The sequence below is a fragment of the Bos taurus genome, chromosome 2 (assembly GCF_002263795.3).
Source record: "Bos taurus isolate L1 Dominette 01449 registration number 42190680 breed Hereford chromosome 2, ARS-UCD2.0, whole genome shotgun sequence".
Lineage (NCBI taxonomy): Eukaryota > Metazoa > Chordata > Mammalia > Artiodactyla > Bovidae > Bos > Bos taurus.
In genome coordinates this window covers 134,842,412-134,862,476 of record NC_037329.1, presented here as the reverse complement: position 1 = coordinate 134,862,476, position 20,065 = coordinate 134,842,412, and the positions used below count along the sequence as shown (strand labels likewise).

Sequence of the window (20,065 nt, the reverse complement as noted above, 5' to 3'; positions counted from 1 at the left end):
ACGAGCCCCTGGACCACCAGGGAAGTTCCAGGAGTCATAATCTCTCTGCAGTAATAACATTAACGATCACTGATCACAGATCACCGTGACGAATACAACAGTAATGAAAACATTTGAAGTATTACAGTAACGATCAAGACGTGACATGGAGACAGGAAGTGAGCAGATGCTCTCGGCAAAATTGTACCCATAGACTTGTTTGAAACAGGATTGGCACAGACCTTCAATTTGTAAAAATGTGGTATCTGCAGCACGCAACACGCAGCAGAGCCCTGCTCAGATCTGCGAACCCCAGCACAAGGCCTGGCATGGAGTAGGTGCTCAGTAAATGCTTGCGACAGGCAGCAGCTCCAACCCCAGCACGTCCTCGTAACGGTCCGGAGGAGCTGCTTTTCTCTCTCGCCTGCCTGCCTGCCCTTGTCCAAGGGCCAGGGCGGGAGGGCCCAGGAAGTGGACGTCCCCCGACCCAGTGATCTGGGCTGTGTGGCTGGGGCATCGGTGTGTCCACTCTGGTCCTTGGGGGCGGCTGGTTAAAGTCATTGCTCCCCTGGCTGCTTCCTTTTCCTCCTCAGCCTAAGCTTCCAGGATCTTATTAGCCCTGTTTACACGGCTGGGATGTCGAGCGATTAATTTTTAATGGCTTGGTTTATTGCATGTTTGAACGGTTTATTGAGTAATTCCCACATTTAAGTGATTAATTCCCCAGAGTTCAGAACGACTGGTTAGTTTTACATTAATCAGGGTTTCTGAATGCCAAGAGACAATCAATCAATCCTTCCTGCCAGGGAGAGTAATGTTAAAATACCTCAAGGCACAATGAGGTTAAGAAAAGGAGTAATTAAAACGCTGTCTGCCCTCATGCAAATTTGATGTCTCTTTCTGTCTCTGTACTGTGCCCTGTGCCCCCACCCTTTCCAAGTACAGGCTCAGCTTGGACCCGCATGGGCTTCCCTGGTAGCTCAGATGGTAAAGCCTCTGTCTGCAACGTGGAAGACCCGAATTTGATCCCTGGGTCGGGAATATCCCCTGGAGAAGGAAATGGCAACCCACTCCAGTATTCTTGCCTGGAGAATCCCATGGGTGGAGGAGCCTGGTGGGCTACAGTCCATGGGGTCGCAAAGAGTCGGACACGACTGGGCAACTTCCCTTTCACTTTGGACCCACATGCTCCTTGGAAGCATCAGCACCACCTTTGAAAAAAACATTCATTTGTGTATTTTTGCCTGCACTGGGTCTTCATTGCCGCATGCGGGCCTTCTCGAGTTGTGGCGGGTGGGGTCCTCACTGCAGTGGCTTCTCCTGTTGCAGGGCGCAGGCTCTAGGCACACGGGCTTCAGTGTTTGGGGCGTGGGGCTTTAGTTGACCTGTGGCACGTGGAGTCTCCCCAAACCATGGATCGAACCCCTGTCTCTGGCATTGGCAGGCGAGTTCTTAACCGCTGGACCACCAGGGCAGTCTCACCCTTGTCCTTAGGCTTCTTGTGATGAGTCTCACCCCTCTGCCTCTGGCAGGGGGGCTTGCCAGCACCTCGCCCCCAGGGATTGACTTGGGAGCCCATGCTCTCGGCCTGTTGTGTAGGGACCCTGGCTTCTGTGCTCCCAGCTTGGTTCCAGGTTTGCAGGGAAGCTGGGCCATGTCTGGTCTCGAGATAAAATGTCTGGTTTCCCCTGATAGGCAGACAAAGCCTGACGGAGCCTTAGGGGGCCGGCCATGGTGGGCCAGGGGAGGGTGCTGGGGTGGGCTCTGCCTTCGGACCCTGCCGCAGAGCCCGGATGGCCTGGCCAGCTTTGAGCAGGAAAGGGCTGTCAGCTGCTCTGGCATCTGAGTTTCCTGTGGCTGCCGCTATAACAAGAGACCGCAAACGTCATGCTTAAAATTGCACAGATTCAGTACCTTACTCTTTGGAGGTCAGAGCACAGAATGGGCCTCCCTGGGCTAAAGTCAGGGCTGTGTTCCTTTGGAGGCTCTGGAGAAGGGTCTGTCTCTGCCTTTTTTGGTTTCTGCAGGCTACCTGCGCTCCTTGGCTTGTGGCCCCTCCTCCATCTTCAGAGCCAGCAGGGCTGTGGCGTCTTCCTCCCTCTAAAGGGTCGTTGTGGTTCCACTGGAGAACCCAGGTAGCTCTCCCTAACCCATGGCCAGGTGATTAGGATCCCTCGTTGCCCTTTGCCTGTATCCCAACACATTCATGATGGGGTGGGATGTGGACGACTTCGTGCTGTGCTGAACACAGCAGCTGTAGGGTGAGAAGCATGGTGGCTGCCTGGTGAGAGGCATGGACTCGGGAGCCAGAGACTGTGGGTTCAGACCCTAATCCAGCTCCTAATCCACACAGCTAAAGCTGTGGGAAACAGGGTGAGTTTTCTGTGGCTCCGTTTCCTTAGGCATAAAACAGGCCAGCGATAGTGCCTCCTCACAGACGGGCTGTGCTCTGAAATGAGGACACACGTGCCCGGCAGGGTGCCTGGGTTGTGGGAAGCACACTCCGTGTTCTCCAGCAGTAGAGGGTCCTGGAGATGGACTGTGGGTACATGAATGGATGAGCACTGGGATGATGGCATCCACCCCCTGGCACTGACCCTCCCCTGACCTCCCCAAGCTGTTTAAATAAGAGTCCCTGAGATTGGATTTTTTATGTAGGATGTTATGGAAAAACTTGAACAAGTTTTTTTGCCAACCCAATAGATGAAAGGGCCAAGTGGAGGACTCCTGGCGAAATGTTTAAAACCACAGAGCAGTTCACAGGGCCCAGATGGAGCCCTGACGGACAAACCCTCAAGGGCCCTGTGTGCAAACGCTGCAGACCCTGGGGCGGGGAGAGGGGATGGCCCGGGGTGAGGGGAGACCCCGGGCGGGCAGTTAACAGGGGCAGGCGCAGTCGGGGCCCCGCAGGTCTAACAAAAGCCAGTGTGTTCAGGTTTCCACCCCGTTGCCTTCAGACGATATTGCTGATCCTTCGAACATACACGAAGGGAGGCTTTCTCACCTGAAGACTAAGGCTGGGAGAACTGGTTAACCTGAGGTCAGCCGTTCATCACGGGGGTAGTTACGGCTGGGCCTCTGCAAAGCCACAAGCGTGGGTTTGAGTCCTGGTTGCCCGGAAGCCAGGGTGTCCTGGAGCCGATTGCGTCACTTCTCTGAACTTTCACTGCTCCATCCACAAGCCAGAGAGAGCACTGGAGCGCTGTGCCCTCGTCCTGGGGCTGTGCAGGTTAAGTGGGGTAATCTGTGGGAGCACCGCGCAGTGAGTGCTCAGCGGGCGTTGTGTGGTCCGTGGAGGCCTGAGCCGCCAGGTGGAAGTTGTCTAGTGTGAAGTTGCTTTTGGGAGTGAAGGTTTGATTGGTATCTCAAAGACGGCTGAGGTGGGGTGGAGAGAGCTGCAGACAGAAGCGGCGCGGGAGGGGCCTGCGTTTTAAAGCAGCCTCTGCTGCAGCGTCAGGTGTGTGGAGAGGAGAGGAGGGGGGAGGGCGGCCGGGGGCCGGGACCGGGGTGCTCTGCAGGTGAGGGTGAGCGCAGGCTTCATCTTGCTGCCCTTGTGGGCCTGCTTGGGTGCTCGGTCGGGTCCGACTCTGCGACCCCATGGACTAGCCCGCCAGGCTCCTCTGTCCGTGGGATTTCCCAGGCAAGAATGCTGCAGTGGGGTGCCATTTCCTCCTCCAGGGGGTCTTCCCAACCCAGGGATGGAGCCCACATCTCTTGCGTCTCCTGCGTGGCAGGCAGGTTCTTTACCTCTGGCACCACTGGGAAGCCTCCTTACTGGCTGTGGGAGCTGTGAAGGGGCTTGAGCGGGCAGGGAACCGGAAGCCCGCAGAAGGAGCTGTTCTTTGAGGGGCGTGGCGCCGAGTCCACGTGGAACAGTGGCGCTGCCAGTGAGTTGGTGCGTCTAAGAAATGATTCATCCAGCCCAGACGGATCTAACAGAGATGCCGGCGATGCGACGGCCACGGGGAAGCCAAAGACCAAAACTCGTCCACCTTGGACTCTAGAGTCCTGTTTCTTGAGAGGGAGATAGCTAGACAGGAAGGTGAGTGAGGGCTTACGGCTCAGTGCTGTGCAGATGATAGAAGTAGCTAACGTGAAACTGGCTGAGAGCAGCGGGAGTGGTCCCGTGACGCCTTCTCTGGGGGATGACCCTTGAGCTGAGACTGGAAGGATGGTTTCCTGAAGAGCAGGGACAGGGCTTTCAGACAGAAAGGGACGCACATGCCGGACCCCACGGGAGGAAGGGACAGGCTGTGGTCCCGGGACAGGACAGGAGAGGTCAGTGGGGCTGGAGAGCGGCGCTGCGGGGGAGGAGGCGCAGGACGGTGTGGAGAAGCAGGCCCGAGCTTAATGGCAGAGTCTCCTTTCTCCCTCCCCTGGATTATTCCAGTCAGCATAAGCCCTTAGCGTATTATTTCTCATCTTAAAAAAACCCAGACCTCCTGGGGTCCCATACCTCTTCACATCTGCTGTATTTCTTTGCTTCCTTTCATAGTAGAACTCACGATGCTTGTCTGCTGGCTGTCTCCAGTGTAAACTAACCTCCCTCCTCTCATCCTTTCTCCCTCATAGCTTTTAATTCTTAGAAACTGCTCATGCCTAGAGGTGTAAGAATAGTTGAGTGCACCTCAGAATGCACCCTTCACCCATATTCAGTAGTCATTTTTTTTACCACATTTGCTTTGAGGCTTTTGCTATATATATATGCTTTTTTCCCCTGATCTATTTGAAAGTAAATTGCATGACATTCTACCTGTAAATACCTCTTCACAGATTCTTAAAATCAAGGATATTCTCTTTCAAAACCACAATATAGTGATCAAGGGCAGGAAGTTTAACGTCGAAAATATAACCATGTTCACATTTTACCCAGAGTTCCCGAAACGCGCTTTTAAAAATTGATGTGCAGTGAGAGTCACTCTTGTTGACGTGTAGCTCTGAATTTTGACACACGCATGCAGGTGCGTGCCCGCTGCTGCCGTCAAGGTATGGTCTGGTCCCAGCCCGCGCGTGCCCCTTCCCCTCGTGGCCTGCGCTTCCCCACCCCAGCCCTGGCGCCCGCTGACCCGCCCTCTGTCCTCGGAGCTGTGTCTTTCCCACGATGCCAGGTTCAGTGCGGGTGGCAGCAGGTAGGCCCGGCCTCCTCCACTCAGGCTGATTTTGGAAGTCCGTCACGGCGTTGTTTCGGGGTCAGTTTCCTCGCATTACCGAGCGGAACACATGGAATGAGTGTACCGCAGTTTGTGCATCCATTCCCAGCTGAAGAACTGGTGAAGAACCAGTGGCTCCAGTTCTTAGTGATCTGCATTGGTATAAAGCAATTTTTAAATTGGCATAAAGGCTTGAATGCGAACCTCAGCTCCTACTGCTCTTCAGAGGAGAATTGCTGGGCTGCGTGGTGTATGTTTGGCTCTGTAAGCAGCGTCCAAGCCCCTGCCCTGATTGGCCCTCTGGATCCTCCCAGCAGCAGCACGCGAGCTTCAGCGTCTCTCGCCTTGTAGTGGTTGGTTCTGTGCTTAAATTTCATCTTCGCCTAGTGCGTGTGTAGTGGCATCTCAGTGTGGTTTCAGCGAGCCTTTCCATCGTGATGTTAGCATCTTTCTGGGCGCTCGCCATCTATAAAGCCTCTTTGACGGCATGTGCACATCTTTGGCCCAGTTTTAAAATATTTACTTCCTGTCATCTTTTTATTTCTGAATTGACATATACGTGACTTATTATATTAACTTTAGGTGTACAACATAATGATTCGGTATTTGTATACATTGCAAATGATCACCACAGTAACCCTGGTTACCACCTGTCACCACACAAAGTCACAAAACATTTTTTTGTTATGAGGACTTTTAAGGTCTATTCTTACCGACTTTCAGACCTGAGCACCGCATTGCTGGCCGCCCTGACTGTGCTGGACGGTACAGCCTGTGGTCACCCACGCTGTAGCCCTCACCCCCTTCGCCCACTTTGCTCCCTCTGGCGGCCCCCAGTCTGTTCTGTGTGCGTGAGTTTTCATTTTTTGTATCTTTCGCATATAAGTGAAAGCATACGGCGTTTGTCTTTCTCTCTCTTATTTCACTTAGCATAGTACCCTCAAGGTCTGTCTGTACCATCACAAATGGCAAACTTTGATTCTTTTTCACGGTTGAGGACTATTCCATTGCACACGTGTGTGTGTGTGTGTGTGTGTGTGTGTGTGCGCACACACACACACACACACCTTTCTCTATTCATTTGTTCACATGTCTCCCCACCTGCTTCTTTCAAAATAGACCCAAGGCCTCTAGATGTGTGGTGTGCCTGTAGCCTGCTCCTCTGGCTGAAGCTGCAGGCGTAACCAGGCCTTTCCACAGGAAGCCTGGCAGTGGGCTCCAGGCTGAAGTCTGTGCGGTGCCCTGCAGGTGCTATCCTGCCAAGAAGTATCTTTGATTGTTTCAGGTCCATGAGGCCTGGAAATGCCAGCCCCCTTGCACACCAGAGCCAGGCGCTCGGGGATGTCCCCTGTTGGGGCTAAATGTGCCCACCAGCTTTAGCAGGGCCATGGGGGAGGGGGAGTGTGAGGCTGGGCATGCCTGCTGGCTTCAGCAGGGGCAGGGGGTGGCATGGAGGTGAGGCCTGCCCCCTGGGGTTCGCGGGGTAGAAAGGGCGTCCACCTAAGCGGCTGGCTGGTGCCTGCATCCTGGGGAGAGCCCCGCGGGCCCCTGTCCCTGCCGCAGACGCTGCACGGCTGGCCGGTCAGGCTCTCGTGTGTGCTCCAGGCACCGGCATGCTCCCTGCCTTTGCCAAGGGTTCTGAGGCATGTGAGGCTGCCCGCGAGCCCTTTCAGAGTGGATTCTCTGGCTAGACACTTACCCTGTCCCTCCTACTTCCAGCATCTCCCTCCCTGTCCTGGAACACAGCGGGGACTTGCTTTTATTCTGGGGAGACGTCTTCCGGGTTCACAGTTGGGTCCCTGCTCCAGCTGGCACCATTTCCCTGCCTCCCCTCGGGGCCCCTCCTCACCCCACGAGTCTCTGTCGGCCCTCTCAGCCCAGCGAAGCCCAACATCCTTTTTGCAAACATGTATGTCTCATTTAGCGTTGACCCCCCAAATAAAAGGAAAACATGTTAAAAAAAAGAGTGGCGTCTCCACTCCATCTGGGATGTGCTTTCTGTTGGTGTTCAAAGCCAGCTGCGGTGGGGCATCTGTCTGCGGGGCAGGTCCCAGGGTTGGGGTACCCAGTGTGGGATACAGACCCCTCTCTTCTCAGAGAGAAGCGCCGTACTTGTGAGATCCCCCAGCTGTGGGTCTCTGGGCCGGGGATGGGGCGTTGGGTGAGACGGCGTCTCTGCCTCTCTCATCCGTTCTTGTTGAGGAGTGGTTGAGCTAGTTTTCAGAGGGAGTTGTCCCGTATGCAACTGTAGGTTTGGTGTGCCCTGTGGGAGAGGGTGAGCTCAGGGTCTTCCTACACTACCCCCTTGAGCCAGCTCCATCTCTTTTCTGATTATTGATCTTTCGATAGCTCTTTATATTCTGGACACAAGTCCTATGTCAGAAATTTGACTTGCAAATGCAGTTGACCCTTGAACAACATGGAGGTCAGAGACAGCGAGCCCTGCTCAGTTGAGAATCTGAACGTAGCTTTGCGGTTGGCCCTCCATCCACCTTTCTGCATCTTTGGACTCAACCGTGGGTAGCATAGTATTGTCATGCGTATTTATTGAAAAAACCTGCATGTGAGTGGACCTGTGCAGGTCAGAGTTTCTGTATCATTCAAGGGTAAACTGTATTTTCTACCATCCTGTGGCTTGTCTTTTGAGTTTTCATTAATAGTGTTTTTCAAAAAGCAGGAGTTTTTAATTCTGATGAAGTCTAGGATACACATGTTTCCTTTTATGGGTTCTGCTTTTGATGTTGTATCTGAGAACACTTAGATGTTCTTAGATAAAGTCATAGAGATTTTCTCTTTTGTTTTCTCCTGTAAGTCTCCAGGTTTTTTGTTGTTGTTGTTTTATAATTATGGTTTAGATTATTCACTCTGAGTTAATGTTTGTATTAGAGGTGAAGAATGGGTTGAGGGTTTTTTTAAACCTCTTGGAGGGATTCAGTTTTTCCAGCATCGTTTGTTGAATAGACTACCTTTCATCACTGAAATGTCCTTGCGTCTTTGTCACAATCAATTGGCTGTATTTGTCCCAGTCTGTTCCTGGGTGTTGTTTTTCACTGATCTGAGTGCCCACACGTGAAAGTGACAAGAAGTGGTCATGAACGACTCTGTGACTATCAATCTGACAACACAGTAGGTCTTGGAATCATATCGTATAAGTCTTCCAACTTTGTTCTTCTTTTTCAGAAGTATTTTGACTATTGTAGTTTCCTTGTCTTCCTATATAAATTTTAGAGTCATCTTGTTGATATATAAAACAAAAATCCTACTGGCATTTTGAGTGAGTGAGCGAAAGTCCCTAAGTTGTGCCCGTCTCTTTGCGACCGCATGGACCGCAGCCCGCCAGGTTTCTCTGTGCATGGAAGTCTCCAGGCCAGAATACTGGAGTGGGTAGCCGTTCCCTTCTCCAGGAGATCTCCCTGACCCAGGGACTGAACCCACGTCTCCTGCACTGCAGGCAGATTCTTCACTGTCTTAGCCCCAGGGAAGCTTGATTTTGATTGGGATTAAATCTAAAGATCGATTTAGGGAGAATTAACATCTTAATGATACTGACTCTTCTAATCCATGAACACAGCATCTGTTTGTTTGTTTAGGTTTTCTTTGGTTTCTTTCATCACTGTTTGTGGTTGTTAGCATATTGTACTCAGTATAACACGTTTTGTTAGATTTATACCAAAGTATTTTATAGTTTTTGATGTTATTGTAAGAAATTTTGATTTCCAGCTGTTAATTGCTAGTTTATAAAATACAATTGATGTTTAAAATATTGAAGTTATGTCTGGGAGTTGTCCAAGCCCAGTTATTACTACTAGGAAACTTTTTTGTAAGTACTTTGGGATTCTTCTGCAAACAGGAACAGTTTTATTTATTCTTTTCCAGTTTATATGCTCTTTATTTCATACTTTCCTTGCCTTATAGCACTACTGTCTGGAACTTCAGTTAACTGAGTGGTGAGAATTGACCTCCTTGTCTTACTCCTGATCTTAGGAGGAAAACTTAAGTATATTATTTGTAGGGTTTTTTTGTTTTTGGAGATGCCTTTTTTTAGGTTAAGAAGATTCTCTTTTATCCCCTAGTAGTAGAGTTTTTATTATAAGTTTATATTGAATTTTATCCAGTTTTTCTTTCTGCACCCACTGAGATGGTCATGTAGTTTTTCTTCTTTCTTCTGTCAGTAGGTTGAATTATATTAATTAAAAAATCTTAAACCAGCTTTACATTTCTGGGAAAAGCCCCATTTAGTTGATGAGTGTTGGGAAGATCCTCTGGAGAAGGAAATTGCAACCCACTGCAGTGTCTTGCCTGGGAAGTCCCATGGACAGAGGAGCCTGGCGGGCCACAGCCCGTGGGGTCTCAAAGGGTTGGATACGGACTCAAATTAGCGACCAAAGAAAAATTAGCAAATTACTCTTTTTATATATTGCTGAGTTTGCTGATGTTTTATTCAGAATTTTGTTCATCAGAGACTTTGGTCTGTGTTTTTCTTTTTTTGCAGTATCTTTGATTTGGTCATCAAGGTCACACTGCCCTCATGAGATATGGGACCCCATCTTTGGCTTTCTGGAAGATGTTGTATACAATTAGAATCATTTTTTCTTTGCTTAAATTTTTGGTAGCATTTACCAGTGAAGCTATTTGGTCTCGAGTTCTCTTCATTGGGAGGTTTTAAACTCCCAATCTCTTTAAAAATCCAATCTCTTTCATAGTCACAGTGCTGTTCGGTTTATATATTCCTTCTTGAGTAAACTTGAACAGATTATGTCTTTGAAGAAATTTCTTCCTTTAACTGTGTTGTCAGATTGATAGTCGCAAAGTCGTTCATGACCACTTCTTGTCACTTTCACGTGTGTGGTGTCCAAGTGATGTCCCCTCCTTCCTGCCAGCAGTCCCGTGTGTCTTACGTCTTTCTCAGTCTGACTAGAGGTTTATCAATTTATTAATCATTTCAAAGACCCAGCTTATGGTTTAATTGACTTTTCTGTATTGGTTCCCTATTGATTTTGTTCATTTCCATCCACTGCTTGCTTTGAATTTAACGCATTCTTCTTTTTCCAGCTTCTAAAGGTGGAAGCTTACTTGAAACATGGTTTTGGTTTTCAAATATAAACATTTAATGCTATAAATGGTGCTGGAGTACACTCTTGAGAGGCCTGTGGACTGCAGGGAGATCAAAACAGTCAATCCTAAAGGAAGCTAATCCTGAATATTCATTGGAAGGACTGATGTTGAAGCTGAAGTTCCAATACTTTGGCCACCTGATACGAAGATCCGATTCATTAGAAAAGACCCTGATGCTGGGAAAGATTGAAGGCAGGAGGAGAAGGGGGCGACAGAGGATGAGATGGTTGGATGGCATCACCGACTCTGTGGACCTGAGTTTGGGTAAAGTCCGGGAGTTGGTGCTGGACAGGGAGGCCTGGCGGGCTGCAGTCCGTGGGGTCAGAGAGTCGGACGCGACTGAGCGCCTGAACGTCAACAGTGCTGTAAACCCCTGAGTACTGTTTCAGCGGCATCTCCTGAAGTTTTAGATTCTACTTCGATTTTCAGTTTAAATATTTTCTGATTTTGTCTTTGACCCAGGCACCATTGTTTTCACAAAAATGGAGATTTTCCAGATGTCATTCTGATTTTGACTTCTTTTGATTGCTTTATGGTCAAAGGACATGCTTTATATGCCTCAAGTCAGTGCTGCAAGAGGAAAGAGGATGCAGACAGACAGCAGCCGCGCCCCCCAGGGGCTGCTTCTCTGGGTGTGACTTTCCTCCTCAGTCTGTTTTGTTTCCCTTTTGCTGTTCAGAGTCTCCAGGGAGCTGCTTTTTGTGTGTTGTCAAACTTGTTAGTTATCTACCACAGTAGAGAGGACTGTGGTGCACTTACTGCGTCTTGACTGGTACCAGAGATGTTACTGCTGCTCCTGACGGGAGCCCATTCCTCAGTGTCCAGGGTCAGAAAACGTACTCTGTGTTGGTGGCCGTGTCCTTTAGTTCTCAGCGCTCCCTTGGCGTGGCTTTCTGTTTTGTAGAGTGCTGGAGTTTCCGCAGAGCAGGCTCCGTTCTGTAGAATCTCTCTCCCATGCCTCAGACTTTTCTCCTCCCCTTTCCAGTGAAACTCTCTTGCCTGATGGCTTCTGTATAGCTTCATCCAGTCGGTATTTCTTGGTCTTCATCTTGATTTCTCAGCACATGCAGCTCTTCTCTTGAAGTATTTGTTCTGCTTGGCCTTTGAGATGGCCCCTCTGGGTTCCTGCTCACCTTCATGGCCTCTGCTTCTCATCTTCCTCATTGGTTCCTCTCAAGGCCCGGCCTCCAGACCTTAGAGCCTCTCAGACATCAGTCTTCCTCTACACCGGGTCCCTGCATGATCTCATCCATCCCCAGAATCTGCAGCTCCACCCATTCACTAGGGCTCCCCAGGTGGTGCTGGTGGTAGAGCGTCCACCTGCCAGTGCAGGAGACACAGAGACACCAGTTGGCTCGATCCCTGGGTCGGGAAGACCCCCTGGAGGAGGAAATATCAACCCACTCCAGTATTCTTGCCTGGAGAATCCTTGGACAGAGGAGCCTGGCGGGCTACGGTCCATGGGGTCACGAAGCGTCAGACACGACTGAGCGACTGAGCATGCGTGCACCCATCCACTGATTCTCAGGTACAGCTCCAGCTCAGGTAACTGTAAACTCTGCCTTAAGGCATCCTCGTGTGTGTCTGGTAGGCATCTCAGACTTAGATCATGTCCAAAATAAAATTCCCGATTTCCTCCCTATCTGAAACCTGTTCTTTCCGTAGTCTTCCTCTTAGTGAGTGCATATGTCATTCTTCTGGCTTTTTGGGGTAAAAATCTTGGCATTGCACTTTATTCCTCATCTTGTCTCACACTGTGTCGTACTCATCTTTCTTAAATACGTTCAGAATCTGAGCACCTCTCTCCTCGGGAGTTAGCAGCTTGGTGCCGCCGCCATCATCTTTCTCATCTTTCTGCCTCCTGCTTCTCACGGTCTGTACTTTACATCAGCCCAGTGGTCCTTTTTATAACTCAAGTCAGATAATATTCATTCCCCAATTCAGACCCTTAGTGGCTCCTCTCGGCTCGAGGCACAGCACAGCACCCCCGGAAAGCCCATCTGAGACCTTCAGCTCCCTTCCCCTCGCCCGCCACGTCCCCACACTGGCCTCGGGGATGCTCTTAGATCACAGCCATCAGTTTTTGCCTTGGAAAGCCCATCTGAGACCTTCAGATCCCTTCCCCTCGCCCGCCACGTCCCCTACACTGGCCTCGGGGATGCTCTTAGCTCACAGCCGGCAGGTTTTGCCTCAGGGCCTTTGCACTTGCTGTTCCCTTAGCTTGGAATGGTTTCCCAGGTGACCGCATGCCTCGTTCTCTCACTGAACTCAGTTCTCTGCTCAGCTGTCCCTCTATAAAGAGGCCCTGTTTAGAATAACGCCAAGCCTCTGTGCCCCTTATACTCCGTGTTGCTTTTACCAGATTTTCTTTCTCTTTATTGTGCTAATCCCACCTGGTGTGAAGCATTGATCAGGTGCTTGCTGATGGTCTCTCTCAGTAGAGTGTAAGCTCTGGGAGGGTAGCAACCACATCAGAATGATTTGGATCCATAATGCTCAGTAGGGGTTTGTTTTATACAGTAGGTGATTCAGTAAAGTGCTTTTGAATGTGTACATTTTAGTCTCTGTCCTGGGGATGGGCTCCTTGGAGCCATCCAGACTTTCTTCCTGCAGTCTCGGCCCAGGGGGACGGTGGCCCCTTGCTCCCCATCCTCAAGTTCCCAGGCCGGGCAGCTGGGCCACCCATCTGGACGCCCCTAACTGAGCAACTCGATCAAGCGTCACAGTGGACATTAGCCTGCCTGCATCTCCTGGTGCCAGATGCCAGGGGCAAGGAAGCGGTTACGAGTTGCCCTGCTCTTGAGGTGCAGAGAGGTCGGTGGTACAGCCTACGTCCCAGAAGTCATCTGGATGCCCGTTTCTCCATCACTCTCGGTCCCAGCAGGCAAGGGAGGAGACTGGTGCCTCGGTTCCGTCTCGCTCCTTCTCTTCGCTCTGCCCCATCTGTTGTCAGATCTCATTCGAGGAAGCCTAACCAGAGGCCCAAGGCTGGTGAGAGCGGGCGGCTGCTGGCCAGGCCAGGTGGTGGCTGCCATGCTCTGTGGCGCCAGGTCGACCCAGCTGCAGCTCAGAAACTGAGGCAGGCGCACCGCTGGTGGAGTGGCGGCTCCGGGGTGTGGCCTCGGGCTGAGCTGCTCCGGGGTCTCTCATGCTAGACACCCACGTGCATCCTTGGTAGCAAGTCTGCTGAGTGTGTGACGATTTGCATTCTGCAAGGGGATTTCATGTATCTCTCGTTTGTCTCCACATCCACTGGGTTTGCGCCTTCATTTTTACTCAGAGTAAAAGCCACTCTTCACTGTATGGATGTGAGGGTTTGGACAAATGCATGCAGTTGTGTACCCACCGCCAGAGTAGAACATCACCCCCACGCCCCATGGGGTCAGCCCTTCTCCAGCCCTGGCTGCTGAGAGCCACAGGTTTGTTTTGTCTTTATGCTTTTGCCTTTTCCGAAACGTTGTATGAACGGGAACTCCTACAGCACGCATCTTCCGAGTCTGACCTCTTCCATTGAGCTCAATGCATTTGAGAATTATTCATGTTACTGTGTGTATCACTTAGTCCTTTTTCTTGCTGAGTGCGAGTCCATTGGATGGAGACGTGTCTGTGCCTCTCCAGTTGATACTTAGCTTGTTTCTACACTTGAGTGATTATGAGTGAAAGTTCTAAACACACGAACATGTGTTTTTGTGCAAACAGAAGCTTTTGTTTCCCTTGGGTAAATCCTTGGAGTAGAAACGCTAGGCTGTGTGGTCGATGCATGTTTGACTTTCTGAGAAGCTGCCAGGCTGCTTTCTGCGGTGGCAGCACAGTCCTGCACCCCCACCGGCAGCGTGCACGGGGCTCTGGTCCTCCGCCTCCTCGTCAGCTCTTGCTGTAGTCGGCCTGTGACTTCAGCCGTTCTCATAGGTGTGCAGCGGCATCATGGTGCTTTTGGTTTTCATCTTCCTAACGATGTTGAGCATCGTCTCCCGTGTATATTTGCCATTCCTGTATTGTCTTTTGTGAAGTGTTTAAATCTTTCACCCATTCAAGACATTGGGTTATTTTCATGTTATTGGGTTTTGTGAGTCCTTTATATTTCTTGGATAAAAGCTCTTTATCAGGTGTGTGGTTTGTAACTTTTTTCTCCAAGTCTGTACCTCGTATGCGTTATTCTCTTAATAGTTCCTTTTGAAGAGCAAAAGTTCTTAAGTTGGATGAAGCCCCATCTCTCAATTTGCTCTTTTATGAATCAGGCTATTAGTGTTGTATCTTAGAAAACTTTGGAGATCACAGTGATTTTTCTGCTGTGTTTTCTTTCAAAACTTGTATAGGTTCAGGTTTGATGTTTAGGTTTATGGTCTATTTTGAGTTAATCTTGAACAAAGTATGAGGTGTGGATTCAAGATTCTTTTTTGGCGTGGGACCTGCAGTTGTTCCCTCCCGTTTATTGTGAAGACTCTTCTTCCTTATGTCATTGTTTTTGCACCTTGTCGAAGGTCCGGTGGCATTTTTCGTGTGGATTTATTTGTGGACTCTCCACCCTGTCCTTTAGAGCTATGTGATTATCCTTTGGCCAACCCACATAGCCTTGGCTAGTACAGTTTTTATAGTCAAGTCTGAAAATCAGGTGTGACCACGCCTGCCTTCTCAGCATGCGTGTGTTTGTAATTGCCCTCACTGTACAGAGGAGGGCGCTGACCACAGTCATGGTCAGCTGTGTGGCCCGCAGCCTCTTGTATAGTCTGTTAGATTCTCAGCACACACTCAAACTCCGTATCCTCTCATCAGCCTCGCCTGGTGCTCGCTGTGTTCTTTGGAGTTTGGTTTGGGTTTACATCTCACCCTGGTTTTATTAGTTGTGTGGCCTCGGGAAACGCGTTTCCACCTCTGTGTGCCTCAGCTTCCCTGCCGTCAACGAGTGTCACGGCGGCGCTTGCCAAGTAGACTGTGGTGACAGTGAAGTAGTACAGATGGTGGTGAAGATGAAGTGGGGCCGTTTGTTGGGCCAAACCCTGTGAAATTGCTGACGCTTGATCGTTTCTGATGGACACACGACTGTCGTGCCTCCCTCAACCCGACACTCAGCCTCGCAGCACTAGACGGGCAAGAGAGAGTCTACTGCAGGGTGGCCGCCACATCATCGTCGTCATTCCTGTTGCTGCTCCTGTTCTCGCTGTCACTACCGAGGGCGGTGGCCCCGCAGCTGGAGTTGTGTCTCCCGCGTGTCCTCAGTCAGGCAGCCAAAGTCCACAGGCCCGTCCTCTGTGACGAGCTTCTCAGGTCTGCAGAATGCAAGAGGGCCCCCAGGAGCAGAGATGCCCACGTGGTGTGGACAGCGTGCCAAGTGCAGGGGGAGAAGCCCGCTGGAAGGGGGGCAAGTGGATCGGCTGGCCTTCCAGGTGGGGCCTGTTAGGTGCACTTCGTAGAATGGGAGTGTGGAAAGAACCGTCCAGGTGCAGGTTGCAGCTTGTTCAAAGGCCGGGAAAGGTGAGCAGATGAACTCACAGGAGCCTGAGGTTTGACTGTGGGGTGGAGAAGCCAGTGGCGGCCTAGAGTGGGCGCATGGTCACCCCTGTTCTCTTCCTCCACAGGTGGCCAAACTTGCTTGCGGAGCCCGTGAGCAGGCCTCCCCCCCGCCTCCACCATGTCTGCAAGAACCATCATCATTGACCATGGCTCTGCCTTTCTGAAGGCTGGCTTGTCGGGCTGGAATGAGCCGCAGCTGGTCTTACCCAGTGTCGTGAACTACATCCCCTGCCGGGAGAACCCGGGCCCCAGCTACGCTCGGCGGCGTGTGAGTCTTGGCATCGACATTTGCCGACCTGACACCTTCAGCTACCCCGTGCAGCGGGGCCGCGTCATCAACTGGGAGGGTGTGGAGCACATCTGGTCGTTCATCCTGGAGAAGCATCGGCTGGAGCACGAGGACTTCCCTGTGATCATCACAGAGAGCCCCCTGAAGGAGCCCGTGGACCGTCAGAAAACCCTGGAGGTAAGGCCTTCTCTGGGCTGCCCCTCCAGGGAGCGGGCCTGACACTGTGTTCAGACCCACGTGGGCACGGGAGCTCCGCCCTCTGAAGCATTCGCACTGTGAATGCTGACTGTGCCCCGCGTGTGTGCCCAGCACTCGTGTTAGGCGAGGGGGTCGCATAGAGGCCCCCTGGGCAGGAGGCACAGCAGGTCAGCGCTCTGTGAACAGGGTGCGGTGGGGAGGGGGCTCTGGGCGCTCACGGGCTCCATAAATGTTCACAGAGCACCTTCCGGTCCTCAAAGAGCTTATGTGCTGGAGGAATGCTTGACGGTGAGCAAGTTAACAAGAATTCCAGGTAGTAATCAGTTCTAAAACCAAGATGCAGTGGGGTGAAACTGACTGAGGGGAACAGGGAAGCCCCTTTGATGTGATCAGGGAGGCCTTCCCTGGGAGGCTGGAGCCCAGCAAGCTAGGGAGGGTGGCAACAGGAAGCCAGGGGCCGGAGCTCATCGGTCTGGTAGGCTGTGGGATGTGGTTGGACTTCACTCTAAATCAAAGGTTGGCAAACTGTAGCCAGTTGGTCAGGTGTGGCTTACCGTCTGTCTTTATAAATAAAGGTTTATTGAGACATGCCCGCGGCCGCTCGCTTACATGTCACCTGTGGCTGCTCTCACCCCGCAGCAGCAGGACTGAGGAGCTGGAGCGAGGCCATGGCTCGCCGCTGCAGGTCTGCTAGATGAAATGCATGGTAGGCTGGGATTTCCCATCAACAGCAAGCACTGTTCCAGCGAGTCACATGTTGCATAGGATATAAAGTGAAGGGAAACGGAAGTCTCTCAGTTGTGTCCAAGTCTTTGCGACCCCATGGACTGTAGCCCACCAGGCTCCTCCGTCCATGGGATTTTCCAGGCAAGAGCACTAGAGTGGGCTGCCATTGCCTTCTCCAGGGGATCTTCCCGACCCAGGGATCGAAGCCAGGTCTCCTGTGTTGTAGGCAGACACTTTACCGTCTGAGCCACCCGGGAAGTCATAGGATATAGTGAAACACTATTTGTTGTCCAGCTAAAATTCAGATTTAATTGGACATCTTGTATTTTTATTTGCTACATCTGATACCCTGAACCATTTATAGGAAATGTTTGCCAACCTCTGCTCTGAGTGAATATGGAGCTCCTGGAGAGCTTTAAGTAGGGTGAGGGGGTCACATTTGATTTTTATTTGAAAAAGAGGACCTTGGCTTCTGTATGGGGAATGGATGGTGAGGGGATAATAGTCTGAGCATAGGAATGGACGGAGCTCCCTCCCACTGAGGGGAGCAGGTGGGCCTGTGGGCCTGCAAAGGCGGCTAGGTGGCCAGAGGCTCCAGGGGCTACAGAGCTGGGCCGTTCAAGCCTTTCTGCATCTGTGGTGTCAGAGCCCTGGGGACGCAGCCTGGGCTGGGCAGTTGGGGAGGAGGGGGTGGGGTGCTCTGTAAAGACTAGGGGGGTGACAGGCAGGGAAAAAATCAGCCAGGGGACTTGCCAAGCTCTAAAGATCAGAATTCCAGCTTTGTCTTGGTGTTTGGAAAGTGTTTATCTTAAAAAACGGGCTTCCCATGTCAGGAGGTGAGCGTCCCCCCCCCCGCCCCGCCTTCCCTTCCTGCTGGCCGTCCTTTCAGGAGGCGGTGGGCTGTGTGCTGCACGGCTTTCTTCTCTCATCACTTCTGTCTTATTAAAAAGAACGCTTCAGGGGCTTCCCTGCTGGCTCAGTGGTGAAGAATCCATCTGCCAGTGCAGGAGACATGGGTTCGATCTCTGGTCCAGGAAGGTCCCACGTGCCGCGGAGCAGCCAAGCCTGTGACCCGCAGCTACTGAGCCTGTGCTTGGAGCCCGGGAGCCACAACCACTGAGCCCGAGCCCCCGAGAGCCCAAGCCCCACAGGCAGAGGGGCCGTCACAGCGAGAGGCACCCTGCAACCGCAGCGTAGCCCCGATCGCCGCAGCTAGAGAAAAGCCTGTGCAGCAGAGACCCAGCACGGCCAAAAAGTAAAAAAAAAAATTGAAAACAACTGAAATAGTTCAGGCTGCACCTCCTGCCCTGGACCTGCCCCGGCTTGTGCTGTGCTGCTCACACAGCCAGGCGCCTGCGCACACACGCTCAGGCTCTCCCTGCCCCTCCACCAGAACGGTCTTCCAAAAGGCCGTCGTCAGGCAAGCTCCCGAGGGCCAGCCTGGCTCTTCCTGATCCTCCAGGACCCTTCCCGAGTCCCCCCAGGGTGAGCCGCACGGGCCGGGCCGGTCCCTGGAGGACACGCGTCTGTGCCGCCTTGCGCTCTGCCTCGCGCGGTCCTGGGGAGCTCGCTGAGCGTCTGTCCGCTCCCCTCCTGCAGATCCTGTTTGAGTTGCTGAACGTGCCGTCCGTCCTCCTGGCCGACCAGCTGGAGATGTCGCTGTACTCGTCCGGCCTGCTGACGGGCGTGGTGGTGGACTCAGGCTGTGGCCTGACGCGCGTGCAGCCCTTCCACCTGGGCCGCCCGCTGCGGCCCGGGGCGACGACGCTGGAGTTCGCGGGCCAGGACCTCTCGGTCTATCTCTTCAAGAGCCTCTTCAAGGAAGACTACAATCGCCACAACCTGTTCCAGCTGGACACCGTGGCCAGCACCCAGATGCGTAAGTGCTACGTGCCGCAGAACCTGGGGGACGAGCTGGACTTCTACCAGAACCTGCCGGACGGCGCCGACGAGCGCAACAGCTACCATCTGCCGGACGGCACCGCGGTGGAGCTGACCCCCATGCAGCGGCTGGCCCCCGAGATGTTCTTCAGCCCCCAGGTGTTCGGCCTGCAGGGGCCCAGCCTCGCCCAGGCCGCCATGGACTCCATCGAGGCCTGCGAGGCCAGCCTGCGCCCGCTGCTCGCCTCTCACGTGGCGCCCTGCGGGGGCAACACCCTCTACCCCGGCTTCACCATGCGCCTCTACCAGCTGCTCGCCAGCCATTTCTTCCCCACCAAGGCGTCCGTGTTTGCGGGCTCCAACAGGCATTTCAGTGTCTGGCTGGGAGCGTCCGTGGTGGCTCACCTGTCGACGTACAAGTCTGAGTGGCTGACGAAGGAGGAGTATGACGAGAGGTTCCGGCTGTAGCCAGCTGGCCTGCTCCTGTGGCCCGGCCCCGCCTCGGAAGGGCGTGGGGGCTTATCCCAGCGAGAGGCTGGGCCGGGGTGGGCTTGGCTGGCTTTGGAATGCAGAGGTCATGGGAGATTGTTTTAGGCTCTAGGGTTTTATCTTGTTTCAAGACTGGGATTCACCCCATTGGAGGACAGGTTGTCACCCTGGAAACCCTTTGGGGGGGCTAGTCTGTCACTGGGATGGAGCTGCCAGCTGCCATCTCCACGCTTAACAGTTGCTTGTTTTCTCCTGGCGTTTCTCTTGGGCGGTCCCATTCTTTTGATTGAGTAGGTTTGAATGGGAGCGAGGGAGAATTATTTTTGAGGGGGGACAGGGTGGGTGGGATGGGAGAGTTGAAGTCTGTAGACCTCCCCCTCCTTCCAGGTGAGTGGGGGTTGGTGCGGGAGGCCTGGCGCACCCTTCCTGCCCTTGGGCCCCTGGCCGAGGTCTTGTCTTCCGTATGCAAATAAATAACTTGTTTGGAAGTGCTGGCTTCTGTGGTCGTGGATGGGGCAGGGTGGGCAGTCCCTCTGGGGGGACGCAGGGAGTGTGAGCACGTGAGCGCCGGGGTGGGGCCCGGGCTGCCCATGGGGGCTTCAGGGACCTGTGAGCGGTGGTTCCCCCGGAGCCCAGTGGGTGAGGGCCTGGCGCACCCTTCTCTGATGGCCGCGTCCTCCCCACTCCTTCTGGACGTCCCGGTGCTCTGCGGAAGTGGTGTTCCTGT

General features: G+C 52.6%; 1 protein-coding gene across 2 annotated transcripts in view; it reads left to right on the top strand.

The window, feature by feature from the left end:
- Positions 1-19,826, top strand: part of ACTL8 (actin like 8) — an 80,275-nt gene extending 60,449 nt beyond the window's left edge. For both annotated transcript variants that reach the window (XM_015460724.3, XM_059880080.1), the window contains exons 2-3: positions 15,821-16,221; positions 18,568-19,826. In XM_015460724.3, the coding sequence (XP_015316210.1) occupies positions 15,874-16,221; positions 18,568-19,317 (1,098 nt within the window). In that variant the 5' untranslated portion in view covers positions 15,821-15,873 and the 3' untranslated portion in view covers positions 19,318-19,826. The remainder of the gene's footprint in view (positions 1-15,820; positions 16,222-18,567) is intronic.
- The last annotated feature ends 239 nt before the right edge of the window (positions 19,827-20,065 follow it).